The sequence below is a fragment of the Trematomus bernacchii genome, unplaced genomic scaffold (genome assembly GCF_902827165.1).
Source record: "Trematomus bernacchii unplaced genomic scaffold, fTreBer1.1, whole genome shotgun sequence".
NCBI classification, from domain to species: domain Eukaryota; kingdom Metazoa; phylum Chordata; class Actinopteri; order Perciformes; family Nototheniidae; genus Trematomus; species Trematomus bernacchii.
This window is the reverse complement of record NW_022987720.1, coordinates 28,389,488-28,412,361: the sequence shown is the minus strand read 5'-3', so window position 1 is coordinate 28,412,361 and position 22,874 is coordinate 28,389,488. Positions and strand designations below refer to the sequence as shown.

The 22,874-nt window shown below is 40.8% G+C and overlaps 2 protein-coding genes across 5 annotated transcripts; one reads left to right on the top strand and one right to left on the bottom strand.

The window, feature by feature from the left end:
* The first annotated feature begins 2,182 nt into the window (after positions 1 to 2,182).
* On the top strand, positions 2,183 to 17,356 carry cdc42ep1b (CDC42 effector protein (Rho GTPase binding) 1b). Of its 2 annotated transcripts, none has more exons than XM_034142414.1 (4): positions 2,183 to 2,269; positions 8,797 to 9,309; positions 10,977 to 11,505; positions 15,883 to 17,356. In XM_034142414.1, the coding sequence occupies exons 3-4, from the start codon at positions 11,046 to 11,048 to the stop codon at positions 16,518 to 16,520; spliced, it is 1,098 nt and encodes a 365-aa protein (XP_033998305.1). In that variant the 5' UTR covers positions 2,183 to 2,269; positions 8,797 to 9,309; positions 10,977 to 11,045; the 3' UTR covers positions 16,521 to 17,356. The 2 variants fall into 2 exon arrangements, with proteins under 2 accessions (XP_033998305.1, XP_033998306.1); XM_034142415.1 differs by lacking the exon at positions 2,183 to 2,269 and adding an exon at positions 2,302 to 2,488.
* Positions 17,357 to 18,551: 1,195 nt separating this feature from the next.
* LOC117493108 (galectin-2-like) lies at positions 18,552 to 21,703 on the bottom strand. Of its 3 annotated transcripts, none has more exons than XM_034143526.1 (5): positions 21,679 to 21,703; positions 20,634 to 20,693; positions 20,394 to 20,473; positions 19,237 to 19,408; positions 18,552 to 18,826 (listed from the first exon to the last, which is right to left on the bottom strand). In XM_034143526.1, exons 2-5 carry the CDS (start codon positions 20,634 to 20,636, stop codon positions 18,680 to 18,682), a joined length of 402 nt encoding a protein of 133 aa, XP_033999417.1. In that variant the 5' UTR covers positions 20,637 to 20,693; positions 21,679 to 21,703; the 3' UTR covers positions 18,552 to 18,679. The 3 variants fall into 3 exon arrangements, with proteins under 3 accessions (XP_033999417.1, XP_033999416.1, XP_033999418.1); XM_034143525.1 differs by lacking the exon at positions 21,679 to 21,703 and adding an exon at positions 21,499 to 21,668; XM_034143527.1 differs by lacking the exon at positions 21,679 to 21,703 and adding an exon at positions 21,564 to 21,663.
* Between the last annotated feature and the right edge of the window lie 1,171 nt (positions 21,704 to 22,874).

Sequence of the window (22,874 nt, the reverse complement as noted above, 5' to 3'; positions counted from 1 at the left end):
AAAAAAAACTTCACAGACATGTTTTATATAGGTATGGCCCTACAATATATGTTTCAAATATAGCATCTGAGGACTTCTTCAAATGCTGTTAATGCACATCTGGGTTTTATGAGAGACAGATTCAAATAACTCAAATGAAAAAACACGTCCAGCCTGACGGACACCCGCCATTAAAAGTGATGCTCTGGGTGAAGCAGAATCACCTTTACTCTAATCCATAAAAGTGTTTTTACTGGATGAACCTATTTGGTATTTGAAAGTGATTACAGTGAGCCGTTGAATACTAAATGCAGCATCTGAAAGCTTCTTGGCTCTCGTTCTGAATTGTGAGAAAGTCATTTCCTGTGAAGCAAAGTCTGTCTCAGAGACTCCTCATCCTGTTAGACTAGCACTCCTTCCTCTGCACCTCCTTCTCTTTCCTCGAGGAGCTCCACATGTAAGCCTCTTTTATCCATGTTGGACCTCTGTTTCTGTCTGAGCATTCATATCATAACTTAAATGTAAATTACTGAATACAAATAGAAGTTCACACAGGGATTGACCAAGAGTTCTAAGCTGATTTGATAAGTTTCTGAAGTTGAAATCCCTCTAATTTCTCTTGCTTTTTTTATCACTCCATCTGTCTTCAGGTTTTTTTTTCTCGCCTTCATATTCACTAGTCATCACAGACGTCTGATACTTTGCAGCTGTTGTGAATAGGACCTTCTCGCCCTTACAGACTCACAGTAAAGATAATCCTCCCATCTTGTCTGTTCTCACCTCCCCTTTACCCCTTGCTTCTCTGCAGCCCCGTCTTATTATTCCACCCTGACCCCTCACATCTTTATTATCCATCCCTAAGTCAAGCAGCCTTTGTCAAATCAGCATTATAATCCCTTGGCTTGGACATTTGGGCGTCTGTCCATCCAGTAGTATCAAAACATGTCTAATCAAATGATACCTGATCAAAGATCTCCAATAAAAATGTATGTTTTTGTCCATTTCCACATTAACCGGAGTTAGTATAGTCCAGTGTTCCGAGAAACAACAGAAAAAACTCAGAAATAGTTTTCATATTCCCATATCCAGGCAGACACAGTAGCACACTCTGGCAGGACAGTGTGGGAAGAGTCACAGTGGTTTATTATTGCTGCCTTCATCATGTACACATCGGCTCCTTCAATGGCCCCAGACAAACAAGTCCTTCTGTTGTCCTATTCTTTATTCATGTGTTTTCATAGTTTTTCTTGAAATGCAAATGTTTACATGTGGCTTTAGGGTGTAAAGCAGCCATCCACCAATCGGAGGGATCCTCGGATCCCAAGCCCTTGCATTTTAAGTATCAAAATGTCAATATTTAAAGGGGACCTATCATGCAAAATGCACTTTTGTACGTCTTCTATACATGAATATGTGTCCCCGGTGTTCCAGGGAACTCACCAAGTGTCAGAAAACACAACCCTCTCTATTTTCCTCCATACCCAAATCTCTAAAAAAGGGGCTGCAACGGATCTGATACAGACTGATCCAGATTTGAACACTTCAATGACGTCACAGAAGTGGCGCTACGGCTATTGGGCCAACTCCACCAATCAGGAGGAGATAGCCACGGCCATTGCCGTTCGAAAGCGCTGGAGACGCTGTAGTACATATGCCAGGCCTGTAGGTGGTGCTGTTCTCACAGAATCAGCCCTTGCTAAAACAGGGGTAAAAAAGTGCAATTTGAGCGAAATGAGGCATGGCTAAAATGCATGATCTGTTTGGTATTTTGAAAAAAAGTATAAATATGCCTTATATAGGTATGGTCCTACACTATATTATTATAATATAGCATGATAGGTCCACTTTAAAATACTTAAACCCAAATCTCCCCCTATGGCCACGATGTGATGAAAGTCTCCCTGAGCACCTGTATGGCATGGGTGTGAATGTGTGAATGTGTGAATGCTGACTTATAGTAAAAGCACTTAACATTTACCATGACCTGCTACAGTATGTTTAGTGAAGATCATGAGCTGTAACCACCCACCAAAAAGTTACACTTGAATACCTTTTTGAAGAGACGACTTGTAGTTTAAGATCCAACGCACTGGAGTCCATCCTCCCCCCCCTCCTCCTCTTCCTCTTCTTCCTCTCCATCTCCCTCCCTCCACTTGTCAGAGTCTCTGCACACTGCGCTGCAGAGTTCATGTCCGAGCGGAAACACACGGTGCGGACCGCAGACCGAGGAGGATGACAGAGAGCAGAGGAGGGGAGTTGTGTTTTAGCGAGGGGACTACTTCATTTAAAGGTAGGGCTACTCCGAAAAACTCACTTTGTTTGATGCAGGCTGCGTGCCATGTACTGGAAATAGCTTAAGTGCAATCGGCACCAAGAGAGTTGATTACTACACAGTCATCAATAATCCAGTCTATTGGCTGTCTAGGCGCTAATTGTCGCTTCATCTCCTATGGAAACAACTTCTGAATGCCCACGTGTTTACATCGCTGTGCAGTCTCTTGGTTAAATGGTGAGTTTATCTTTGTGTTGGACATTTACATGATTTATTCAGGACTTTATCACCGTTATAAAACCCCCAAAGGGTGTAAAGTGACTAAGTGCATTCAGTGCAACTGTGTGGTACTGAAGTAAATAATGTTACGTTATGCATTACGTTGAACAATTCAAAGTGCAATTGATATTTTTAACTCCAACCAACTACAAAATGTACTTTATAAATTGAGTAATTTTGTGATTCTTTAAAAGATTATCAACGTAGAAGATATTTTATATTATTATTATTATTATAATTTATAATATCTTATATATTATTGTAAAATGGGGCATTCTGCAAATTGAACATTTCTACTTGTATATTTAGTAACATGTTAAAAATGTGTACAAATGTTAATGCAGAACTCTATAGAATACTTTCAACATCTTGTCTTGAAAAACGTGTCTGAATACTAATGAGCTGCATTATCAGCCTCAAAAAACAGCTGTCTCAGCTCTAAAGGAAAGATAATCTTGCAGGTGCATCTGTGCATTATTCTTCAGTACTTTACTTACTTAATTATCTGAATCCTTACAAGATATAAAAACCAACTGTCTTATAATAAAGGGACAACTTTTCCAAATTGCATTCAATACACACATAAATATTTGCAAAAGTATAGACAGCTATGATATATTTTTGATGAGTGCTTGCATTATGTCACTTTATGTTACATCCTCTTCTGCAGAGTTACTTCCTGTTGGCTATTGGTGTTTTAAGGTCACGTTTTAAATATAATATGCAATTTGAATATGAACTGTAAGTGCTGTATTATAAGCCATATGTTGCTGTACAATAACACGAGCTGCAGCTACTGAGTGATGGTGTGAGACGTTAGGTGGAAACAATCCAAATCAATTGGTCACTGTGCTCACAGAACAACTGTGCGAGGGGGTTGTGCTAGATCTAATATCAGAAACGATTTCGGGGGGTTAGCATGGTTAGAGAGACGATCCTTTATCTGTCCAAACATCTGGACTCTCTGTCTGAAGGGCCTCCATTGGACTCCTTTGTTTACTTCAGGAACATAATGAAATCGCTATGTAACATTCACACTTCTATTGGCTAGCAGTCCAACACATTGTACGTGATAGGCTAAGGTGAAGGAGATCTCTGAGCAGGTTGACCAATCACAACAGAGCCGGCCAGCTAACCAATCAGAGCAGACTGTGCTCTGGTTTCAGACAGAGGGTGAAAAGAGGTGCTGCAGCACAGGCAGTATGAGAAAAATGAAGCATGGAGACATGTCCCAGTAGAGACAATACATACTGATATGAACCTGAACATCAGCAGGAGAGGACTCTTTAAAGTAGAGACACTACATACTGATATGAACCTGAACATCAGCAGGAGAGGACTCTTTAAAGTAGAGACACTACATACTGATATACACCTGAACATCAGCAGGAGAGGACTCTTTAAAGTAGAGACACTACATACTGATATACACCTGAACATCAGGAGGAGAGGACTCTTTAAAGTAGAGACACTACATACTGATATACACCTGAACATCAGGAGGAGAGGACTCTTTAAAGTAGAGACACTACATACTGATATACACCTGAACATCAGCAGGAGAGGACTCTTTAAAGTAGAGACACTACATACTGATATACACTTGAACATCAGCAGGAGAGGACTCTTTAAAGTAGAGACACTACATACTGATATACACCTGAACATCAGCAGGAGAGGACTCTTTAAAGTAGAGACACTACATACTGATATACACCTGAACATCAGCAGGAGAGGACTCTTTAAAGTAGAGACACTACATACTGATATACACCTGAACATCAGCAGGAGAGGACTCTTTAAAGTAGAGACACTACATACTGATATACACCTGAACATCAGCAGGAGAGGACTCTTTAAAGTAGAGACACTACATACTGATATACACCTGAACATCAGCAGGAGAGGACTCTTTAAAGTAGAGACACTACATACTGATATGGACCTGAGAAGGAGCACAAATCATGAGCTAAAGTGATCGTGAGAGAGAAGATGGAACATATAAGGTCATGGAGAGTACCCTGCAGCACATCACTTACACAGACTTTCTAAACAAGACTTTAATGGAAACTTTAACTGTGCCTCTCTGTTTATATTTGCTAGGTGGAAGTTTGGAGAGGCAACAGTTCTTATGCCTTTTGTTCAGCATGGCTTTTGAAGTGAGCATGTTTGCACTTCACTGTCGCTTGGCCTCATTTCCCTTTTGAACACACATTAAACAAAAAATAGTTAATAATGGCCAGAGCCCAGCCTGGTATTGTGTGTTGTTGTAATTATTTCTTTGTGCTGTATAAGGAGTCATTGAACCAGTTGAAGAGGTCAGTCTTATCTCAAACATTTCTTCTATCAGTTATTTTGTTGACTCGGTTGTGCATTAAGGAAAGTGTGAGAGGGAGTAACAGGAAGTTCACATGTGAGTCACACTGTATCATTTATAACTTATCACACATATCTGTGGTCACACCCTGAGACTGTCACACAACAAGCACATGTCATAGGAATATGAGTAGCAAAATGTGTTGTTTTTTCCTGTCATGAAGAGATAAGGCAACGAAAGTGTATCTATATAGCACATTTGAACAAGTCAATTCAAAGTTCTTTAAAAAACACATTAAAAGCATCAAAGAAAGCATTTTCTGTTTCTTTGTAGTCATTTTGAGTATATTTGTGGTTGTTTTGCCCCTTTTCATAGCCGTTGTAAATCTTTGTGTGGTCTATTTATGTGTATTTGCAGTTCATTTTGTGTTTCTTTGTAGTCCATTTATGTGTCTTTGTGGTTGTTTTGCCCCTATTCACGGCCATTTTGAGTCTTTGTGTGGTCTCTTGGCAGTGGTTTTATGTTTCTTTGCAGTCATTTTCAGTATCTTCTTGATTGTGTGTCTCTTTGAGTGACAGGTGAATGTCAGGGGGGCCTAAACACACTTAGCCTGGGCCCGGTATCCCTGTTAAGTAACCTAATCTTAATCAGATATAAATCAATAAACAAACAAACATCAGTCAGATATAACACTTCCCAATCAGATATCATTACATTCACATCTCTTGACAGTTAGCTACGATTGCAGCCAGATAACATACAGAGTAAGACATTTAAATGTATGCAGTGCGAAGACACACAAGCAGGATTTGGTGTGTGTTGCCACGTCGCAGCAGTAAATCCTGAGTGAATGCCGTGTTTTGGAGCCAGTGTAATGGTCAGGCTGTTCTGACCTCAACCACAGTGAGCTGCTTCCGTGCTGAGAAAGGTCCTCCGGTCCAGCAGAGGAAGAACCTCAGAGCTGACCCACTGTGTGTGTGTGTGTGTGTGTGTGTGTGTGTGTGTGTGTGTGTGTGTGTGTGTGTGTGTGTGTGTGTGTGTGTGTGTGTGTGTGTGTGTGTGTGTGTGTGTGGTGTGTGTGTGTGTGTGTGTGTGTGTGTGTGTGTGTGTGTGTGTGTGTGTGTGTGTGTGTGTGTGTGTGTGTGTGTGTGTGTGTGTGTGTGTGTGTGTGTGTGTGCAGAAGCTTGTGCAACAATGTGACTCCATGTAATTGTAGCTGAATGTGTTTTTTCCTGTCCTTGTCTGTATCCATATGAAATACAGTAAAGTCACCATGAATATACCAGGATGACCTCCATGTATGAAGTCAAGCAAAAGACACATTGTTATTTTATTCTTGTTGGGCTTCATAGGACAAAAGCATTTAGCTGTCCTGAATATGCAGGCAGATGGTGATATTTATAGTGGTGGAAGTAGTATTCAGATCTTTAACATCAAGAGGGCCTTTAATGCTCATCTTCAGGTTCATATTTGTGTTGTGTGCCTCTACTGTGACATGTCTCCATGCTTTAATGTTCAAAAAGCTCTTTATTTTTCTCATACTGCCTGTGCTGCAGCACCTCTTTTCACCCTCTGTCTGAAACCAGAGCCCAGTCTGCTCTGATTGGTTAGCTGGCCGGCTCCGTTGTGATTGGTCAACCGCTTAGAGATGTCCCGCCCCTTAGACTATCACGTACAATGTGTTGGAGCAATAGCCAATAGAAGCGTGAGTGTTACATAGTGATGTCACTATGTTCCTGAAGTAAACAAAGGAGTCCATTTGAGGCGTTCAGGCAGAGGAGGACAAAAACAATATAACACACTGCAGGAAAGGGAAAACAGTATAGGCCCCTTTAAGTACAGTACTTTAGTAAATGTACTTTGGTAAGGAGCAATGAGACCATGTTCAAGTGCACAGACAAATCTTTCTCCGAGCAATTGTGAATGAGTGCTGCCTCAAATGTCGTCCGAACCCAGCTCTGCGATTTGTGGCTCTGTGGCTCCAGATGTTTCACTTACACACTAAATCTGCTCGCACCAAGCTTGAGTGACAGAGACAGAGTATGTGTGTGTGTTTTTGTGAAATAGGGAAAAGAAGGGACCTAAAAAAAAACAGGATGATTTATTGAAGGAAGAGCTGAAAATAGACGACAGGGAGAAAAACACACATAAAACCAGGAGGTAAAATGTGTTTCTCATCAGCGTCCTTAGATCCTTTTTATTTGATGGCCATAATAGACGGCGTCAGGTCTGCTCTCCTCGTTGCAATCTGTTCCCATTTTACTTTTGAACCCCCCTTTGGTCGGTCTGCAGGCATTTCACGCGGAAAGGGTTTGTTTATGGATGTCTGCAGGTACAATTAACGTCTAAATAACACGTTTAGCAGCTCTAAGTGGTGTCTAAATCGCACTAATTTCTCTCAATGAACTTCCCAAATTACATTTCTGTGCTGCTTTTTACACTTAATTTGAGTTGAGCTGCGTTTATTGCTCACAAAACCATAAAGGAAACCGTATAAAAGGCTGATATGAGAGTAAAAGAAATTGGCAGCTATAAAAGCAGGAGGAAACATGTTAATTACCCAATGAAAAGCTGGGAATTTAACACGAGAAAGCTGAAAAGCAGCAGCATAATGACAGATGAAGGAGTTCTAGTTAGGGATTTGGGGGTGAAAATGACATCTAAAGGTATTAATCAATCACTGGATTAATCTTTCCGATGGGATTGTTTCAAAGCTTGGTGTTTTGGATGATCTGACAGTGCATGTTTGCGTCTCTTGCTAATGTTTATCTGCCTGTCACCTCTTCGTGCCCCACACTAATCACTCCCTTAAGCTAAATGTAACCGAGCTAAAGGATCAGAAGTTGTCAGGCAACGTCTAAAATCCACCTTTCCTAAATTCATGTTGATTAGCCACACCCTCACTTTAATTTCCCCTCCTTCCTTATAGCTTACAGACAGTGGATGCTATTGTTGAAGGCCACCCTTGAACATTTGCCCTGTTAAAAAAACTGGGATTAGTTAAAGATTTAGGGAAGGTAATCAGTGCCCAGTAAGAGTGGCAGCCTCACCTTGATTCCTACGACATTAATCCAACATGTCTGCAGTCTGGAGAGGTCACATGTTCCCAGCTTACCAGTGCTGGCTTTGCCTTGGAGTCATTTATTTAGTAAATAGAAATAATTTGATAAGATTGTATACAGAAAAAAACAGATAGGCCTTTAGGGGGCCGAGGAAACAGCTGATTGGATTTCTGTTGTTTAATAATCTATGAGTCTCAGCAGCTCAATGCAATGCTTATTTCACATTTTTCTAATATCAAATAATAATTGTAGATTTTTATTATGACATTCTATGACCAAATTGTCTCTCGATTATTTTTTCATAATTTATTTTTTTGTCTTTAAAAAAATATGCCATTATTTCTCCATCCAAGATGACATACTGTATATTTATTTTGTTGAGCCAGCATTTCCAAACCAGATGAGAAAAACAGCCAATGTGTATAATATGTGCTCGAAAGAAAACTACATTTAAATAGCAATAGAAAAGTGTTTTAACTTCTTATAAAGAAATGAATGTTGACTGCATCTAAGGACTCTACAGTAAAAACACAGTCAGCTTTTTAATTGGTTCCCTATACAGTCAGCTCTGAAGATAGGGGTGTCAGGAAGGGAATAATGCAAAGTGTTTGTACTGAAATGAGTGATCAATCATTTGAGTCAGACAAAGTATGTACACAAAAGACTCTTCAAAGTTCCCGTTGTACTCAGCTTTTATTTCTCAAGCTAACCAATTCCTCAGAAAGAGAAAGCAAGAGGGAAAGAGAAAGAGATTCCCAGCGTCCATCAATCCAAACTCTTAGTTCCCCGACACTTTTACGTGCGCCTGAACACTCCTGCTTTCAGTGTTTGGAGCAGTGTGTAACTCACATCTCTCTCCCTTTCTTTCTGTCTGTCTCTTCTTCTAGCTGGCTGCACTGAATGAAAACACCGAAGCCCCCCTACCTGGAAACCCACCGGGAAACTAAGTGGATTGAAGAAGCAAGTGAGGGAGTCAGAGAGGGAGGGAAGACATAAGGGATTAGCAGCTAATCCAGTGCATGGACAATCCTGGATGAGCCTTTTTTTTTTTTTTTTCTACGAGCGTGGTGCAGACAAAACAGTCCCTGGATTACGGCACTTTACATTATTGCCCTTTTTTCTCAAGAAAGCGTAACCTGGTTTTTCCTTCGCTCTGATTGCCTCTCAAAGGCCTGGGGTTTTGGGTGTGGAGGGACTAAAGGACGGAGGACAAAGAAGAGGGGCCCGGTGACAGGATGTCCCGTGGACAGTGTGGAGCCACACATGGATAAACCTCTTTAGGGGGAGACGGTGCATGTCAGTGGACCCCAAGATCAAGACTTTGGAGGAAGACAAGTGCAGAATCTGATGAGACACACAAGAAGATCTATTGAAGACGCATCTAAAAGGACTCGCTGCAAGTAAGCTAAAGATTTTTCTTTAAAAGTGTATGATTGTAAAAGCTCTGTGTTCGTGAAATTAATCATTTTATTTCCATTCCATTTTATCCATTGGGTTTATTCCCAGTTTGAGAACAGTGCGTGTGTCTGGGATGCTTGAGTAAGGAGAGCTGACACCTCAGACGTAAACCCATTTACTAATCCTCCAACCTGAAACTTAAATAATAGTAAATAGGAGAATCCAATGGTGGAAATGTGCCCATGTTGCACAAAGAAGCGGGGCCCGGTGGCAGGATTATAATGTGTTATTATTTGTTGTTTGTCATTATTTTGACCTCTGCATGGCGTATTGGTGCAACAGGGTTTATAAGTGATCTCACCAGTACAGCTGGCAGTGATTGGGGCTGAGATGAGCAAACTGTATTTGATCGTGTAGCCATGCACACACTGTTTTTGGTTAAAATAAATGCTATCGTAAGCAATAACGTTGCCGTCATTGGAGCTAGTTTACCCCAGTTTATCAATCCCTCTGTGATATTGAGTGGCAGTAGTCTGCTGGTCCAATCCCACTATGCAATGCTTTCTGGTGAGATGATCCAATTAGTGTTGCAAGTAAACAAGATGTTCTCCATCTTGAAATATATGATACTATCTTTCAAGACAGTACACAAAATTACTTTTGTGTAGTTGTATAGTTTAGTTTGTTTGCAGTTGCTACTGGACTTTCCTTGTATGCTACTTGATACTTCTACATTTTGGAAGACAATATTGTACTTTTTAAGTCTTTTACATGTAACAATTAATTTGTTTAACTCAAAGAAGCCCTATTATGCCTTTTGGGGGTTTTCCTTTCCTGTAGTGTGTTATACTGCATAGGTTTCTTTGTGCATGTCAATGGTCTGCAAAGACTAAAATCCCAAAGTTCCTTCCAAACAGAGTTTTTCTTCCACACTCTCCCCCCCTGCCTGAAACGCCTCCATTGGATTATTTTGTTTACTTCCTGACCATAGTGACATCACTATGTAACACTTTATTTTGGCTAGCGCTCCAACACATACGTACGTGATAGGGTAAGGGGCGGGACATCTCTAAGCTGTTGACCAATCACAACAGAGCCGGCCAGCTAACCAATCAGAGCAGACTGGGCTCTGGTTTCAGACAGAGGGTGAAAAGAGGCAGCACAGGCAGTATGAGAAAAATAAAGAGCTTTTTGAACATTCAAGCATGGATTATTAATAATCCAATAATTATTGCAACGTACAAAAGTAACAGTCCTTCCCAGAAACCAATCTTAACAAAAGTCGAGATAGCCCAAACTCTCTAACAGCATACACTTAAGTAACCAAAGGAAACCAAGTATGGCTTTATTAATTCTCCTTCTTTGTTACTTTGTCATAACTGAAAGCTGCTGTTGTGTAAAAGAAGCAAGCTGAGCGTTTAGAGAAAGTGACAGAATGAGAGAGGGGAGATGTAGAAGGAGACTTGACTGACTCTGCATGCATACTGGCATCATTCAGTGCAGATCAAAAAGAGAAACCGGGGGCAGACAGAGGATGAATGCCTGGCTCCGGCCGTGTGGAGAATGGATTATAAACACATTCTCTCCCGACTTAGCAACCACATATTTATGTTCTTCTCACTGTCCCTGCTTTTAAAAATGTTCTTTTTTCTCTCTTTGGTTTTTACAGTGGACCCGGGGCGACTGACATGAGCTCGGATTCAAATTAAAAAGGGAAATTACGCAACTTTCTGCCACCATGAGTCTGGGAAAACTGCCAGGGATTAAGGGCCTTGTGTCCGGCTCTCAGGGGAAACGTCGCTTCAAGAGTGAACTGTGCGTGGATATGATCAGCCCGCCGATGGGCGACTTCAGACACACGATGCACGTTGGACGCGGAGGAGAAGTGTTCGGCGACACTTCCTTCCTGAGCAACTACGGAGGCCCACGTGAGCCAGGAAGTCCCGACTCCTCCACCAGCTCCAAGTCTTCTGGGTTCTTCACGCGCACTTTTCGGCATGTGAGGAAAAATTCAGTTATGCGACCTCGAGGCAGCTCCCGTGATTTGTCGTCGCCGCCGCCGCCAGATGTTTCGCCCATCATCAAGAACGCCATCTCGCTGCCCCAGCTCAACATGGACTCCTCTAACGGCTGCCACCAGAGGGTGCAGTTCCCCAGCTCCGTCAGCTCCACAGACGACTCCCTCTGCAGCACATATGGTGAGATAATGAGGTTAATCACTGCCTTCATGGGTGGGGGGTTTGTGTTGAGCATCTGAGCAGCAAAATCACCTTCATTTAAATCAAGCTGAACAAAATTAAGGCTCTCGGAAAAGTGAAGAGGGATCACGAGTATGATAATTTATTAGGTAGACAAGAGGGCATGATATTAGTATAGTATAGTGTGTGTGTGTGTGTGTGTGTGTGTGTGTGTGTGTGTGTGTGTGTGTGTGTGTGTGTGTGTGTGTGTGTGTGTGTGTGTGTGTGTGTGTGTGTGTGTGTGTGTGTGTGTGTGTGTGTGTGTGTGTGTGTGTGTGTGTGTGTGTGTGTGTGCGTGTATCCTATTAACATATAACAGCAGTGAGGGCTACGAACAGGTACTTGCTGAGCATACAGCTGATGTTAAGCTAAACCTATTGAAGAAGTTTGGCCAAAGAAAGAATATAATATATAAGTTAATTTAGTTTTCAGCTGGACCTGTTGCTTCAACCACGGGTAAAAGGTCAAATCACACATTCACTTGGACTTGAGTAAAGTAACTCTTGGAAAACTTTTTTGATATGTTGATGTTTTATTAAATGACATTATTCAAAACAAAACACATTCCTGTTATCGCTGGCTGTCTTAAAGGGGACCTATCATGCAAAATGCACTTTTGTACGTCTTTATACATGAATATGTGTCCCCGGTGTTCCAGGGAACTCACCAAGTGTCAGAAAACACAACCCTCTCTATTTTCCTCCATACCCAAATCTCTAAAAAAGGGGCTGCAACGGATCTGATAAAAACTGATCCAGATTTGAACACTGTCCTGACGTCAGGACGGTGGCGCTACGGCTATTGGGTCAACTCCACCAATCAGGAGGAGACAGCCACGGCCATTGCCGTTCGAAAGCGCTGGAGACGCTGTAGTACATATGCCAGGCCAGTAGATGGTGCTGTTCTCACTGAATCAGCCCTTGCTAAAACAGAGCTGGAAAATGTCAAATTGAGCGAAATGAGGCATGGCTAAAATGCATGATCTGTTTGGTATTTTGAAAAAAAAAAAGTATAAATATGCCTTATATAGGTATGGTCCTACACTATATTATTCAAATATAGCATGATAGGTCCACTTTAAGTTACAGCACAGTCTTTGCTGCAACACCGTCACAAGTGGTATTATTATAGATTCTCCTTTTGTCACTGAAAACGTACCTTCAATGTACGTTTTATTGGCTTTTTTTTAACAATGTGATCGAATGATTCCTTCCGGCATTACTGCAGATCTGCTGTAAGCTAGCTAGCTAACGTAGCTAACGTAGCTAACCTAGTCTTTTAAAATATACTGACAAAATACTTACAATATTATGAAACAGACTAAATGTGCCAACAGACACAGTTGGCCAACTTATTGAGCCCCGAAAGTTTTGAGCTTCTGTTGTCGCATCATTTTTTAAACTGCAGCGCGTTTCTCGTAATCTAAATGTTTTGGGCCGTTGTAACCTATACATTCTATGTTTGTTACGCGTTTGCACCTGTCGGCCACCGTACACCACATCCCTTTAACATGTGGCAGCATTTGTGTGTGATGAGAAATGTCAAGACACAGGAAGAGGCATTTAGTTTGAAGAATATATATTTATTTTTGTTTGATTTATCGTTAGGTTACAGTAAACTTAGCGGCAAAATAAGAAATCATAGTGGTAGCGGTAGACCAGCAACGCATTACTCACCCTGAATGAGGGAAAAAACCCAAACTGGTGGTGTGTTTACAGTATGATATATCATTACAGTTCTCACTATTCACTCTGCAGCAAAGCAAACAGCATAAAGCGAAGCAAACAGGACTATAAATAAAAGTCAGGGAACACACACACACACACACACACACACACACACACACACACACACACACACACACACACACACACACAAACACACTCACACACGCACACACACACTCACACACACACACACACACACACACACACACACACACACACACACCCCCTCCTCCAGGACGACCGGCAAACATGCGGGCTTCTTCTGACTCATCCACATTCACCATGGTAACACCTGTACACAATCAGGTCTACAAACACAAACACACACACAGCTGGTTTGGGAGAAAGAAAGACACTGAATGGGCTTTTTTCTGCCATCAGTGTGTGTGTCATTGCTCAGCATAAACACACCGGTCATTATATCTGCTAACCAATCAGAGTGCATCGTGCAGCAGGGTGCAGAGTGGAAATCCCCGCTCCGTCTCCAGATCCCTCACCCAGCTCATGAGGAATTCGCCCCAAAATGATTGATGTCAGAGAAGTGAAGCATGATGGGAGCTTTCTATTATCAGTGGGTTTATCAGTTTGCCATTACGTCATTATCTTCATCCGTCTTTTGATATTTTTTTGTTGTTTGATAAATTAGTCTGTCACATATGTTGACTTTTCATTGCTTCCCAGATTTTAGTCTTGAAAATAAATGCAAAAATTGTGAAAAATTAAGAAGTGTCGGTGTGAACAAGAATACGATTAAGATATAGATTAGATTATTATTTACATAGTGCAATCAGAATCAGAATCAGAATACCTTTATTAGTCCCACAGAGGGGAAATGTACGTGTAATGTAATGTTATGTTACATATGTTACATGAATTAAAAAGTACTAAGTTATGATATAATAAAAAATATAATAACAAATTAAAAGTTACATAATTTTCAAAATACACATCTTGTAACAGTTCTTAGGATTTAGCAGCCAGGTATATATAGCACAGTTTTAACGGCATATATATATATATATAGCACATATTGCACATAGTTGGTTGGTATTTAACAGTGAGGGGTGATATAGTCTGTGTTGTGGTGTGTGTGTGTGTGTGGGGGGGGGGGTCAACTAGGGGCTGTGCTGGTTGTATAGTCTGACCAGGAAGGAAGGACCTGCGGTATCTCTCCGTGAGACAGCGGGGGTGCAGCAGCCTGTCTTGTTCTTCGCAGCAGCCTGTCTTGTTCTTTGCAATTTATCCTACAAAGGACCTTAAGAGGTAAAAGCTCAAGCAGGAAAAAGTCAAACATTTTAAGAATAAAATTGAAATGTTGAGAAATACACAAAAAAAAGAAAGAAAAGAAAAACACTTTTCAATGTGTTGCTTACATAAGGGTCTTTGCAGGACTCCCATCCCTTATCAGAATCAGAAAGGTATTCTTTGACTCCCATCATGAAACACTAGTAATTCCCCTCTCTTCTCTCACTGTCATCATACCACTCCCACGTCTCCTCCTGGTTTCTGCTGTCAGTCACAGTCACCGACAGCTGTAACTTTTACTGAAACTCAGCAGTTTGAGGAGTTTCAGCCGAGAGTTACTGGATTGTTAGATACTGCCACCCTGTGGTAAAAGGATTTCATTGCCTGTCGCTCAGCTTTAGCCCATATCGTTTCCTCTTGGTTCAGTTTCTTTTTTTAAATGTAGTAAATCTAAGCCTTATATTTTGTATGAAATCCAGAGAAGGATTACACGTCAGTATCTGTTTGAGCAAGCATTACAATGAAAAATAATGGTAGCAAATCATCTTATGTCAAATCAGTTCAGAACTGAGCCATGTTGGTTTTAAAAAAGCTGTCTTTTCAGAACAAAACCCATAACTGTTTAGTGCTTATGGGTTTGGACCAGAGAAGCTTTATTTTGAGTGCTTTGGTCACATTAAAGGGTCTCCAACATATGTTGTCTACAGTGATTGTAATGTCTGTTTCCTTGTTTCTTCTCTTAAAGGTGGGGTAGGTAAGTTTGAGAAACCGGCTCGAGATACACTTTTTGTTATATTCCATGGAATGCTCTTAACATCCCGATAGCAATGAATATCTTAAGTGCTTTGACAAAAAATCCATAAAAAAATGTCATCTGTAGAAGCCGTAGTACTGTAAAAAGCACGACCAATCATTTTAGCCGGCCCGGCTAAAGTAACTGGATGGCCTACCTGCCTGTCAGCCTTCCATCTGTGCACAAACTTATCTCGTGCCCTCATTGGTCATGTGCGCGTTCGTGTGTGTTGGAGGAGGGGCTCTGTAAGGAAGTAGCAGATTTCTTCCAGCTGTGTATTTTCAAATTCTAGCGCACTCGAGCTGGTTTCTCCAAAATTACCTACCCCACCTTTAAATGTTTGTCGGAGAAAAAAAGACAAAATATCATCGTATAGTATCCTACATGTATATCATGTATTTTATATTGTATGTTATCATGTTTGTGAATTTTGACTCTGAAACATTTGCTCAGTTAAAGGCTGTGTCTCAATCCTGTCAGTCCCTTATTTTCTCTTGGATGTGTTCCTTATGTTGTGTGACATACTCAGATCATTGCAGTGACTTCAGTGTCTTTTCTTCTGTCTGTTTCTAGGTCTTCAGTCTGGTTTCGTCACCTTGCCTCGCCTCTCTCGCCTCGACAGACAGTTTCAGGACGGAGACGCCCGACAAGGCTCTCTCCCCGACGGAGGAGGCTTCACCCTGACTCGATCAGACTCCCTCGCCTCCTTCACCGTGGACCTTGGCCCCTCTCTAATGTCCGAGGTCCTGAGCTGGATCGACAACCCCAGCTGCTTCCAGATGTCCAATTACAACCTGGAAGCAGACGAGGAAAAAGAAGAAGAAGAGGACGAAGGATCTTTAACACCTGTGCAAAGCCCCGAGGTGACTTCCCCAAACCCCTCCATGAGCTCCTTCAGCAGGAACATGAACAGCAGGAGGCGCTCCAGTAGCAAATGGAGAGAGGAAGAGGAGGAAGAGGAGGAAGAGGAGGAGAGGAGGTCAGTGAGGACTCCAGATGTTTGTGCCGGGTCTCCTCAGAGAGTGGAGCCTGCGATGGAGGCGGAGAGGTTTCAGAAGGCGGCGGATGTTTTGTCTCGTCACTACGGTGGAGGATCCTTCACCAAGGGAACAATAAGGAGAAACAACAACACCGCCTCTCCGGCCTTCTCCCAAGGACGCATAACACCAAATGATTCGTCTTCTGAAGAGGAGGAAGAGATCAAAGTCTAGATGTTCAAACTAAGGATGGGCGATATCACGATATTTCTGATCAAATACCTTGATTTTAATACAATATTGTGTGGTGGATATTGGAGCTTTCACAACATATTAACACTATTTGGAAAAAATAACCATTTACGATTGTTTTGACTGACATTGGGATTGCTATATGATTCACGATATCGGAGGGATTGATCATTTTTGCATCATACTTCTCATTATCATTAAAGAGGCCCTATTATGCTTGTTGGGGTTTTCCCTCTCCTCTCTCTTGGACTCCTTTGTTATTTTCGTAACAAAGTGGCATCACTATGTAACACTTGTGCTTCTATTGGCTAGCTCTCCAACACATTGCACGTGATAGGCTAAGGGGCGGGACATCTCTAAGTGGTTGACCAATCACAACAGAGCCGGCCAGCTAACCAATCAGAGCTCTGGTTTCAGACAGAGGGTGAACAGAGGTGTGTGAGAAAAATTAAGAGCTTTTTGAACATTAAAGCATGGAGACATGTTACAGTAGAGACACACAATACAACACATTAGCATAATAGGGCCCCTTTAATAACACATTTTAGTTGTATCAGTAACAAACATTTGAAAGTGAGTGAAGTTTGTTCAACCTGTATTAATTATTCTTGTAAGAGTTGATTAAAACCACTGGGAAACTCTGATTTTGATTCTTTTTTTACACTGTATATAAGTCATCACTACAAAACAATGTATTTTACATAAATAAGATATTAAGACTCATCAGTCTGAAGATGAACATAAAATGTAAGGAACAAAGTTTGTAACGCTTGTGATAAACCTCTGTACATTGTTAATAAATGAACTGGTGTAACTCCACTTATCATCTTTTCTTGAAGGCCAGAGAAAACATAAAACACTACTGTAAATACTGCATACTGTAAATGTATTATTTTAATCAGAACAATAAAACATCCCTGCTGTTCTGCAGATGAGGCTTCATTTCTTCAACAGAATCAATACTGCTTTACAAAAACAAATCTATTAGACTTCATACACTCATTTTAGATTTTGTAAATTATCTATGTTATGATTTCAACAAAACACCTACACTACTGTAACTGCAGACATATGCCCATGCATTACTTAAAGTAATTAAAGGGGTGTTCATTTAAAGTTAAAGTAATTTCAAACAATTCATACAATGGAGTAAAGTAATGTCAGTGTTGATTTTTTGCCTCATTTGCTGCTCATGAATGGACTGATACTTTATTTCTTTAGTTGAAAAGTAAAGTCATCTTAGTGTTTCCAAACCCAGAATTAAGCTTCAACAATTCAAAGACAAAACACAAAAGATCCTTTGAATTTAAAGGTCCCCTGTCATGGCCATTTCTACTGATCATAATTCCATTGTTGAGGTCTACTAGAATAAATGTATATTGTGCAATTTTCCAAACTCACATTGGTTTCTCATACAGCATCTCTGTATAGTATGTGTATTCACACTCTGTCCTAAACGGCTTGTTGGAGCTCCTGCCCCGCCACCCTCCCAGTGGCCGTCTGTGAGACAGCGAGACACAGCAACACCCAGCCCGGAACACACACACACCCTCAGCCTGGCTGGGAGTTTGTGTGTGTGCTCAGGCTGAGTTCCGCGGTGTCTCGCCGACCCCACACCAGTGAGCCAGCTCACAGTGTCCCGCTCCTCGCAGCAGCGAGCCTCGCAACGTCCCGCCGAGTGTGTGAGTGTGAGGAAGTCCACGGATTGGTCAAAACGTAACGGCTCCGCGGATGTAACGTAACGGCTCCGCGGATTGGTCAATTTGGACCAATCTGCGGAGCCGTTACGTCACTATACCCGAAATACGTCACTATACCCAAGAAGTAAACAATGGAAAAAGAGAAATGTCCAACGAGGCGTTCTGGGGCAGCATAGACAGGTCTTTTCTGTGTTAGAGTTTTACTCGCTACAGGGTGTACTATGAGGGTTTGTGACTCTGCAGACCGTTTACATGCAGGAAAAGCTACTTAACACACAAGGGGACGGGTAATAACCGGAAAAGCATGACATGGGACCTTTACACATTTTATTTTATTTTCTTGAGCACAACGGGACATTTTCGAATAAAGATACATTTCAAATTCACATTGAAGATCTAAACCCCATAACTGTCTCAGTCTCATCTTTAACCATGTGTCTTTTAGCAGATCTTGAAGGAAGTTAGTTTGAAGTCTCCTGCGATTCGGACGTAGTTGATGACGTCCACGTTCTCGCGGTTTGGAAACTGCAGCTGCTGTCCGTCAGGAAGCGCCACCTCAAACATGTCTCCATCCAGCGTCAACTCCAGCTGAAATAGAAAAGATTATAAGAAAGGAATCTGAGAAAAATCTAAAAACGTTCCTAAAAAAACTGAAATGGTTGATGTAATCTGGTTTAGGAAATGCACTTCAAGAGAAAACGACTCCATTGGACTCATTAATGTCACTATGTAACTCTGGCCCTTCTATTGGCTAGCGCTCCAACACATTGTACGTGATTTTCTATGGGGCGGGACATCTCGAAGAGGTTGACTAATCACAACAGAGCCGGCCAACTAACCAATCAGAGCAGACTGGGCTCTGGTTTCAGACAGAGGGTGAAAAGAGGTGCTGCAGCACAGGCAGTATGAGAAAAATAAAGAGCTTTTTGAACATTAAAGCATGGAGACATGTCCCAGTAGAGACACTACATACTGATATGAACCTCAGTGTTCCTCACCTTGACCACTCTTCCCCGGTGTAGAGGGTTGTGTGTGTCCCGGACCTCATCGCCCCAAGACCCACCAGTCTTTGAGTTGCAAACAATAACGGAATCATCAACGTCGTCATTAAAACGGGGATTAAAGTGCAGCGCGATGTCGTCCGTACCACAGCCCAGCTCGATCTTGAAACTGGATGGATCAGAGATTATAAACAGAGGTTTAATATTATATAATCACAAGGCTACTTTAAAAGGTGGGGGTAAGTTTGAGAAACCGGCTCGAGATACACTTTTTGTTATATTCCATGGAATGCTCTTAACATCCCGATAGCAATGAATATCTTAAGTGCTTTGACAAAAAATCCATAAAAAAATGTCATCTGTGGAAGCCGTAGTACTGTAAAAAGTACGACCAATCATTTTAGCCGGCCCGGCTAAAATAACTGGATGGCCTACCTGCCTGTCAGCCTTCCATCTGTGCACAAACTTATCTCGTGCCCTCATTGGTCATGTGCGCGTTCGTGTGTGTTGGAGGAGGGGCTCTGTAAGGAAGTGGCAGATTTTTTCCGGTTGTGTATTTTCAAATTCTTGCGCACTCGAGCTGGTTTCTCCAAAATTACCTACCCCACCTTTAATAGAAATTTGGTTTAAAAAGGTGTGGAAATGTAACCTTAAAGATTTAAAGAAGTATTGTAATACTAAACAGATGTTTTAGTATAGTATAACATGTTTTATAACACTGCAAGATAAGGGTTTTAGGAAAATAACAAAACTGACCTGAAGTTGTCAGGAAGAAAATAACGTACTTACAAAAGTATTTTTTTTCCACACTCATAATAAGGTGATAAAAACAACATCCGTACAATTTATTGTTGTTTTCCAGTACCCCTTTAAAATGTCCTATGTCACTCAGTCTAGGGTGCTGACTTGTTGGATGAACCATACTTGCAAGAATTTAAGATCCTTAAGAGGATTACTAAACAAATATTTTGTGCATTTATTGTTCACCCATCATTCTCTAGAGAGCAACTGATTTTAAGTTGCAACAAAACAACTTATTCAAGTTTTTAAAAGTATTTTCTTTCCAGAATGCATTTGTTAATGCATATGACCATATTATCATATTTAGTTTAAAAGGTTGTACTAAATATGTTTTGTGTGTTTGGTTTGCTTACCTCTCGGCATCATGCTGAATGATCCCCTTCACTTTCAGCCTGTCTCCGGTTGTCAGACTCACATTCTTCATTTCAAGTAGCTGAGAAACACAGAAATTAAAGTTTTAAACAATTTATTGGGAAAATGACAGAAGGCTGTTTGTCATAATAGTATTAGAGTTGTATTCAACCAATTACAGGCTGCAAACACATACTCTGTTCATAAGGCAGTACAGTTAAAGACAAAGCAGATGAACTTACCATAGTGACTTTGAGTATTAGTGAACACACCTGCAGCTGATGGAAGATGGTCTTTCTGCACTGGAAGACAACATGTAAGTAGTAAGACTGTGAAGTTTCTCTTAATTTATAATGTGAAGCACAAAGGACTCAGCAATGTGGCTCGTTCATCATCATGACAATCAAGAAGCCCATTCAATGCAGAGGCTCGGCTCTCTTTAATTACTGCTGTTGGACTAATATTGAAAATGAGATGAATCACAGAGAGGATTTTGAGTAGCAGCTGCCCCTGTGATACTGTGATGTGTTTATAAAACTACTCTGTCAAGAACTTTGAAAAATGTATCAAGATTGGGAGCCATTGTTTCCATTGAGGAGGGTCTGCAATGCATTATATATTACATTGGAGCACAAGCACCACCTACTGCAATACACTCTACTTTAATCAAATAGTCTGCTATGATAATCTGCATGTTTAAATTATCTAAAAGAACATATTGACAGTTTGGGCAGTTTACGTGTATTTTGTTTTAATAACTTTGTATGTTTTTAATGATTTCTATACCCTTTATTCCTAAACCTTTCTGCTTGGTACACGTGGTTATCAAACATTAGAACTGCAAGACTTAAAATCCTTCCAGCGTGTCACTGTATAGAAACCACTTCCGGTTCATTACAAAATAAAAGGTAATGTAACGGCAAACAAACTAAACTAATTAAATAAGACGTTACAAGTCTTGCCACTTCATAGATTTATATTAAAAACCTATATCCACTGACACGACGTTAGGATAAAACGTGAGAGTTAGGTGGCTAACGGGAGTAACAGTTTATAGAGCTAACAATGCTACAGTGCTAGCAAACAATTTCAGGAGCATCACAGTACCAATGTTATTGTTAGCCCAGTCCTGAAATGCGCTATTAAGATGCCTCTGTCGTCAAATGTCTCACAATTTGTCCGTTGTAGTTTCAATGTAAGACTGACACTGGGACATTAGGGGAATATGGACCGATAATTGTCTCGAAATGCTTCAGTTCGACCACTCCATTTTTCGAAAGTACTCACCGGAAGTGTTAGCGATCTGTCATGTCTGTAATGCAGCTGGCTTTATTCATTTCATATACTGCAGTTCCACCTTTTGACCACAAGATGGCGGTTAAAAACTCTCGATTCTAAGGTCTGCCCCAACGAAAGGGTGAAGGTTACGGTTAAAAAAAGTGCTAACTCGAGTACACCAATTGGTCACGTGACGATCACCTAATCCCCATCATGGCTCACAAAAGAGTTTTTAGAATAAACCTTTATGTTACATGTATATTTATCTATGCAGAACATGTTTTTTTGTGACCATTTCAGTTATTACGCTTGTGATAAACCTCTGTATATTGTTAATAAATGAACTGGTGTAACTTCACTTATCTTTTCTTGAAGGCCAGAGAAAACATAATTAAACACCATATTGTAAAAGTATTATTTTAATCAGAACAATAACAAATCTCTGCTGTTCTGCAGATGAGGCTTCATTTCTTCAACATAATCAATACTGCTTTACAAAAACAAATCTATTAGACTTCATACACTCATTTTAGATTTTGTAAATTATCTACCATTCATCATGTAGCATAAAGATATGATTTCAACAAAACAAATACCTCAGTCACTGCAAACATAATATCATGGTGCAGTAAAATACAACATTTCCTGTAGAAGAATAAAAGTAACGTACATGTAAATTACCGCAACAATTTGTGAGGGATGAGCAGAGCAGGTAGGACCCAATTGCGGGACAGACAATGGTTTGAATGGAAAATACCTTTATTTAAAGGCTCAATACCTAAAACAAGAAACAGATCTGACTCAAGAATCCCACCACATCCACCAACAGAAAACCAGAACTTAAATACATGCAGAACTAATCAGAGGACAAGACACAGCTGGGCAGGGTAGGACAAACCCAAGGGCACCAGGTGAAGAGAATCAAGACCTATAGTTATGCGGTTTTTTTTCAAACACATTGGTGGTCCAGAGGTCTATGCCTTGGTTTTTCATGCAGGTGCTTGAGGTTCAGCATCCAGGAGAGGGACACATTTTGTCTTCTGCTATGCTGATGTTGAATCTGGAAAATCGTCCCTACCACTTTTTCTAACAAAGTGACGCCCATGCATTACACTTCAAGTTATTTCTATCAATTCATACTATGTTTGCATGGGTTTTATAGTAAAGAAATGTCAGTGTTGATTTGTTGTCTCATGAGTGCACTG